The 8038-nt window shown below is 45.3% G+C and overlaps 1 protein-coding gene across 1 annotated transcript; it reads right to left on the bottom strand.

Annotated features, from left to right (window-relative positions):
• Positions 1–5958: 5958 nt before the first annotated feature.
• On the bottom strand, positions 5959–7203 carry LOC132870697 (putative nuclease HARBI1). The gene has a single exon (XM_060904498.1). The coding sequence runs from the start codon at positions 7201–7203 to the stop codon at positions 5959–5961; it is 1245 nt and encodes a 414-aa protein (XP_060760481.1).
• Between the last annotated feature and the right edge of the window lie 835 nt (positions 7204–8038).

The following is an 8038-nucleotide window of genomic DNA, read 5'->3' as shown; positions in this document are numbered from 1 at the left end:
AGACTACAACCAGCAAAACTAAAAAATAAAATAAAAATTCCTCTACAAACATGACTACAGCTTGTGTTACTTTTTGTCTTAAAGCAACCTTGGGTATGAGAAAAGCACTATGTAAATAAAGATTTTTAATATAAGCAACAGATTTTAATTTAATTGTCACATAGTTTATGACAGGAGGAGAATACAGGGCAAAGCCCCAATTGATTTTCAATCCCCTTTGCTCTGGCATAGATTTTTTACACTGGATGCCCTTCCTGATGCAACCCTCCCCAATCGTTCCAGGCTTGGAACCAGCACTAAGTATGCACTGGCTTGTACAACACCAGTGTCTGGCTATTGTTACCAAATCTGCATGTCTTTGAACTGTGGGGGAAACCGGAGCACCTGGAGGAAACCCATGCAGACACAGGGAGAACATGCAAGCTCCACACAGAAAGGCCTCCATCAGCCATGGGGTTCAAACCCAGAACCTTCTTGCTGTGAGGCAACAATGCTAACTACCACTCCACCAAAGATCAATAGATTGAGAAGCCACCCTCCACAAAACCTGGCCTTGGATGGCCAAGGTGGTAAATGGTGACTTGAGCCATCATTTGAGCCCCAAAATCCACCCTGACAAAAATTACCATGTGAAGTGGGAACCCTTGCAAACAGTAACAGCTCAGGAAGTACAGACTGTAGCTTCAGCACAGACAGGAATGTCTACCTAAAGTTTCTCTTCCACACAGAGCCAGATATAGAAGTCTTTATCCACTGATGAAAAGATACCAGTGGTCATGAAACTGGATGGCCAAAAGCAATGGACACTGGGGACCATAATGTATTTTTTAAAGGTAAACATTTAAATGCTGCAAAGAATTGGGCTATGTGTCGCTATGTTAATGTGTAGTTTGCAGTAATAGTTCTTGAATAGGTACTAATTAATTCAATCTTCCACTTTTTTTGGGTGCAGTGTCAGACATAGGGGTACATTTCTGTCCCCCAAGGTACAGTCTACACTAATGTATCACCTAAGGTACCCCTATGTGTACCTTTTTAGGGTCAAAAAGGTACATATTCCCAATCAGTATATAAAAGGTACAAGTAAGTACCTTAGAGGGTACTGCCCCAGTGACAAGCCACTGTACTCCTAAAGGTACAATGATCTACTTCGTTTTCTGAGAGTGTGGGGGTTGTGGTGGCAACAGGCTGAGCCCATATTGTTCCACTGTGAACAACCCCTGGAGGCAGGCCTTAGAGTGGTGTCCACAGGCAAGCAACTGTTGATTGGGTCACCTATGTGACCCAGTCAGGCTCAGCCCAAAATGGTGATGTGGATCCATATTGTGGGTTCACCACCTGCAAGATGTGGAGTAGGTGCAATGCCGGTTGGGCAGCAGGCATGTGATGGACATTGTCAGGCACAGTAGACAAGAGGAGAGACATTTGCACTTGCCAGTAACACTTGCCAGTGCACTTGTCTTATTAATGACCAGACTGACTGTTTATAGCTGCAATAACATCTGTAATAACAAGAACCAGGCTTGTAGTACTCAAGTCCAGGACTCAGACTCGAGTCTGACTCATGCCTTAATTTTAAGGACTTGTGACTTGACTTGGACTTGAGCACTGATGACTCGGACTTGGACTCTGACTCATGCATTAACTGCATTCGGACTCATAAATTGGAGATGAGGACTCAGATTTTTTTTCTTTATTTTTTGTAACATGCCATAATAATTTGGCATAAGATATTTATATCTACATTAATTTTTATAATTTCATGCAAGAGAATGCACATTCACCTGTTCATACGTCATGTTCAGGAACAAACTAACATTAGTGGTGCTAAAATGCCTGGAGAGACGCCCCTAGGATTGTCCACTTTGCTTATACAGACTTCTCGTGCAGTGGGAAAAATGCATTGCTATGTGTTCCATATGTAGAAGAACTATCAAGGAGATTACAGGGACAACCTCGAACTTCAATCATCATTTGGTAAAACTCCACCCAGAGAAGGAAGTGACACGCTATGTCCATTGCTCTGTTGATAGCGGGGCTTGCTTGCTGAGCGATGAACTAGTTAGCATTAACCCTCTGTCATGTTATTTGCCCTGTTGAAAGTGGGTGGGGCTTGCTGAGCAATAAACAAGCTTTTTATCTGTAGCCTATTAACTAAGATGGGGCAGTCAAGCAGTAACGTTAGTCTAACATAGTAGCAGAGATGCTTTCACATAAAGGCAGCAACAGCCACCGTCAAATGGTGCAGATGGAGGCTACGTTTACATTACGTCGAATCAGCGGATCATCAGATTAACGTTCTTAAAACGATTCACGTATACACTAAAACCGTTAGCCGTGCACACAGCAACGCCAATACACAGATACGCTAATCACATGACTTTAGACGGCACGTAACATGATCCCAGTGCATTTCAGACGGCGCGTAACATGATCCCAGTGCATTTCAGACGGCGCGTAACATGATCCCAGTGCATATCGGGCATGCGCAAGGCTCACCACTTGCAAGTAGAAGGATGGCAAGCCTAAAGACCTTTTTCTCATGGACGGACGACGAGGTCCAATTGTTACTAAACGTAACATTGGATTATAAAACAACGGTGTTGGGTCAGGGTGTGGACTGGGAAAGTGTCCAAACAAAATATGGGGACATACGGGGCCGTTTTTTGGATCACTACCCCTCGCCAGAGGATGCCCGCGCAAGTGGGAAAGACTTCCCTCACGCGAAGGAGGAGATCTCAAAAGGTAAGCATTTGAAATATCTTTGTTTAAAATTGAAGTAAATATGAAATGTCGTTGTAAAAAATGAAGTATGCCAGTCTGTTATCGGCGGTACTGGTACTACAATGACGCCTTTTTTACACCGTGTATGGCCTTCGTGTTTATGCTAGAAGGATCACGTGTTCGGTACACTCTTCACCTCGCAGAACGGCAATGTTGTCGTGCTACGTGCTATGGTACATAGCTGTTCATTGTTTACGCTGTTGTCCTTCAAAAAATAAATGAGAAGTCCTCAAATCATTGTTAATGCTGTAGTGATTAAATATAGCTGCTCTATTGTAGTGATGTGTCGGTTGCGAACGATCCGGTTCAAAGAGCCGGCTCTTTGAAGTGAACGATGGGAGCCGGCTCTTCGGTGGGAGCCGAGTTGGGGAGCCGAATTAGTTTTTGTCCTTAACTAGTTAATTGCAGCAATTAAATCAAAAATAAAATCTCGGGAGCCGTTTGGGAGCCGAAAGAGCCGGCTCCTTATAGTAAGAAGAGCCAAAAGAGCCGGCTCCCGAAAAAGAGCCGAAATTCCCATCACTACTCTATTGTATATGCGATTGCTTGAGGAGTTTAACCAGAGACGGTGAAAAGGCAGAGCATTTCGTTTATAAGCTACTAAACGGAGTCTAGTGACCTCCAGTGGATATTTTTAAATAGTAGCAGCATTTTAGGTGAGCAAAAGTATTGGGTTATGGGTGTTTCATGTTGACCAGTTGTTGAGTGTAAGGTTGATTTTTCAAATTTAAAATAGTCTTCATGACTTTCCTACTTTTTGGCCTTCTTTAATGTCATGTTTTTTTATCCTCTGACAAGAGATGCAGAGTCGTTATGGGTTTAAACCCAGGCCAAAAGGTTGGTAAGTCATGCAGACTACTTAATACTTGAAAAATCAACCTTAAACTCAACAAAACTGGTCAACATGAAACACCCATTACACACGTTCCAACACTTTCGCTCACCTAAAAAATGCTGTAGTGTAATACAATCTGTGCAGAATTATTCACTCAGAACATTTTGTTATATTTCAGATGTTGATGTTTTGTGTCTTGTCCTGTATTCTCAGCTCAAGTGACATCGAAGCTTAAGGCCATGCGCGCAAAGTACAGACGGGCTGTGGATGCTGGGCGGAGGAGTGGTTGTGGCCGAGTGGTTCTCCTCTTCTTTGAATTGTGTGAGGCCATTTGGGGGGGATCGGCTGGCACCTGCTCCCTTCCTGGAGGAATAGAGACAGCAGACCTTCGTGCGGACCGACCTTCTGAGGCAACAAGCTCCACATCAAGCTCCACGACAGAAGGTGGCGCTGACTGTGACGAGGATGAGGATGAGGTGGGTAGCCAGGTGCTGAGTGGGCAGACGGTTGCGAGGCGTCGCACTCAACTGGCCACAATGATGGAGTCGCACTGCACAGACCGGCTGAAGAGGAAGATATCGCCACTTGTAATTGCTCAGGAGGAACTGGAGCTAAAGCGGCGAATGTTCCAGCGGCTGGAGGAGACTGACCGTGAGTTCGTCGGCGCCATGAACCGCATGGCCACATCAGTTGAAATGCTGGTGCAGCACATGGTCAGTGGCTCCAGCCACAGGAGGCTTCATTCACCACAGCACAGCACACCACACCATGCCTCCTTACATTACAGCACACCACACCACGGAACCTCATACTACAGTGACACACAGGACGGCATGCCATATCCCAGTTATGGGCATATGTAAATTTTGTTAATTTTATTAATTTATATATATATATATATATATATATATATATATATATATATATAGGCGGCACGGTGGTGTAGTGGTTAGCGCTGTCGCCTCACAGCAAGAAGGTCCTGGGTTCGAGCCCCGGGGCCGGCGAGGGCCTTTCTGTGTGGAGTTTGCATGTTCTCCCCGTGTCCGCGTGGGTTTCCTCCGGGTGCTCCGGTTTCCCCCACAGTCCAAAGACATGCAGGTTAGGTTAACTGGTGACTCTAAATTGACCGTAGGTGTGAATGTGAGTGTGAATGGTTGTCTGTGTCTATGTGTCAGCCCTGTGATGACCTGGCGACTTGTCCAGGGTGTACCCCGCCTTTCGCCCGTAGTCAGCTGGGATAGGCTCCAGCTTGCCTGCGACCCTGTAGAAGGATAAAGCGGCTAGAGATAATGAGATGAGATGAGATATATATATATATATATATATATATATATAAAACTGTTAATTTTATTGAGTGAAAACCATGTACCACTTATACCATTTTACTGCATGTTTATACCCATGTTTAATTTTTTTTTTACTTTTTTTGCACCTTTTAAGACGTGTTGTACTCGTGTGGGCATTTTTTCCACCTTGTATCATCTTTTTGTTTTTCATTTAAGAGTATAAAAGTATGAATATAATGCTTTGCCTTGTCATTCTTAATGTTGTTCATGGTAAGATGCAAATGCTGCCCATTGTGTAGTTATGATTTATCACAGAGGATTTGCAAGGGTCCACACACCTTGAGAGTCTTTGTTTGCAGGTGCAGCTTTTCACAGTTTCATAGCTTTCAGTGCAGAGGAAGAGCGCAATACTGCTGCTTTACGTATCACCACTTTATTTTTTAGCTTGCTGACGTTTCGGCGTCAAGCCTCTGATGAAGGCTTGACGCCGAAACGTCAGCAAGCTAAAAAATAAAGTGGTGATACGTAAAGCAGCAGTGTTGTGCTCTTCCTCTGCAGTAAAAGCTATATCACAGAGAATTGACATTGGGCTAAATGACAATGTAACATGTATGATTGGGGTTACTCAGATATTACTGAAAGCAGTTTGATATGGTGTCTTCACTACAACCTTCTAGAAAGTTAACACGTGTGCCTAGCACACACATTTTGTGCAGGTGTTAATATTAGTGTAACTTCATTTATGGTTATTCACATTGACACCACTCAAAGCAAGTACTCACCAACATGTTGAAGGCTGCTGAATATATTGACAGGACAAAGAGATGTTAAAGAGTAGTTTATTAAATGTCAATAACTAATGAACACAACTAATGAACTATGAGTGATAACTAGTGATGAGTGATAACTAATGAACATAACTAATGAACACAAGAGTGTATGATATGGAATGACAGTTTGAACACACACAAAAAATCAAAAGAGTTCTCCGACCATCCCTGTAGTCGATGACAACTAACCAAGCCTATCATGAATGGAACCTTGAAATGGTACTCAAGGATCCAAAAACATCGTGACAACACGCCTCACACGCCTTCCTTCAGCTTCGTGTGTTTTGTCCGCTGCAGCTGGTGGCTGAAACTCTTGGTCATATTGCGTAGCAGCAGTCACACTACTCTCTGGCAGAGGTTCCTTCTGCAGTTCACAATAGTTATGCAGTACAAAGCAAGCATATATCACATAGTAAAGGTCATCCAGGTTTATATCCATAGGCCTCCTCAGAGCTGCAAACCGTGCCTTAAGGCGCCCAAACGCACATTCTATCACCATACGTGCCTTGCACAGCGTTAGTCCATAATACTGTTCTTGAGGAGTGGCTCCGCCATTGGGGTATTCCTTCATTAGGAAAGGCAGCAGGGGATAAGCTGGATCACCAAGGATGAACGCAGGAACCGCATCCTCGCCCTCCACCAACTCTTTTGGGCAGGGTGGTATTGTCCCATCTCTCAGTTCACTGCACAACACAGAGTTCGCGAAGATGCGTGCGTCGTGGACACTGCCCGGCCATTTCACCAAGACGTCCATAAAACAGTAGTTGTAGTCGCACAGTGCTTGTACGTTCAGAGAATGTTTCCCCTTTCTGTTTACAAACCCTGTGGAATCAGTACTGGGTCGTTTCACTTCGATGTGCGTGCAATCGATTGCCCCCAGGCATTGTGGCATACCGTGACTGCTGTAGAAGTTGTCTACGAGCCGTTGTACCTCAGGTTCCGTCTTTGGTGTGACGATGTACTCATGACCCAAGGTGGTGCATATTGCCTTACACACTTGACGAATGATGACAGAGACAGTTGACCGGGAAAGTCCAAAAGCATTGGCAGTTTTACGAAGTCGCCCCTCATCGCACAAGTAGTACAAGGTGCATGCAACCCTGGTGAGAAGGTCGACGGGCCGTCTCATTCTCGTGGTTGTCCCTTCCAGCTGTAGACGTAGTCGCTCCGACAGGTGTATCAGTGCTGATCTGGACATTCGGAAGTTCTCATACCATTCTTCGGCGACAACAACTTGGTCCACGAAGTTGTCCCACCAAGCGCTGCTTCTTCCCGGTCTAACCCAAAACCGGCGCTCCATGTACGGCTTCCGTTGCCGCAGTTGCAGGGTATTCACATTGCAGAAGGCTTGCAGAATCTCGCGCCTCCTTGCCAAGTACTTCTGGGCAAACTGTACTGCCAGCTGTAGGACAGAGAGCAGGTTCTGAAGATTCAGAATGCGAGCCTCGTTGTCCATGTTGTTTTCCATGCTGTATTTCCGTCAACAAATAGCAGGAAGTGAAGTCCGCGAGTCGCGTCACATGACCCACGTGGGATGACCAACGCCAGTGAATCAGGAAGGTGGATGTCACAGTGACGTTGTCCAATGAGACGCCAACTAGAGCTCAGCACAAGCGTATCCGCGTATTCTGAATGTTTACACAGCACCAGAGCTGAAACGATCTAGATTGAATACGTGGACGCTGGCGGATTCCCGTTTCCAGGCGTTTCCAGGCGGTTTAATGTAAACGGACAGTGCATCCGCGAAGAAAACGAGACAGATACGGTCTAGTGTAAACGTAGCCAGAGTCTTGTTCTCGGACTCAACTCGGGTCAATAGTGGACTCAACTCTAAATTTTCTTTAATGACTTGGACTTGACTCGGACTTGAACACTGGGGACTCGACTCGAGGTTTAGTGACTTGACAAAAACACTGACAAGAACTAATTTGTCTCACAGACGTTCCATAACTTTAAACATAGCTATAAATTGTTAAAAAGTGGCAGCATACTGTCATAGCAAAATCCATCCATCCATCATCTGTAGCCGCATATCCTGTCCAACAGGGTCGCAGGCAAGCTGGAGCCTATCCCAGCTGACTATGGGCGAGAGGCGGGGTACACCCTGGACAAGTCACTAGGTCGTCGCAGGGCTAACACATAGACACAGACAATCATTCACACCTACGGTCAATTTAAAGCCACCAATTAGCCTAACCTGCATGCCTTTGGGGGAAACCGGAGCACACCCACCAGGAGACCATGCAAACTCCACTCAGAAAGGCCCTCGTCGGCCACTGGGCTCGAACCCAGGATCTTCTTGC

This window comes from Neoarius graeffei, chromosome 2, assembly GCF_027579695.1.
Source record: "Neoarius graeffei isolate fNeoGra1 chromosome 2, fNeoGra1.pri, whole genome shotgun sequence".
Taxonomy (NCBI): domain Eukaryota; kingdom Metazoa; phylum Chordata; class Actinopteri; order Siluriformes; family Ariidae; genus Neoarius; species Neoarius graeffei.
This window is presented reverse-complemented; position numbering and strand designations above follow the sequence as displayed.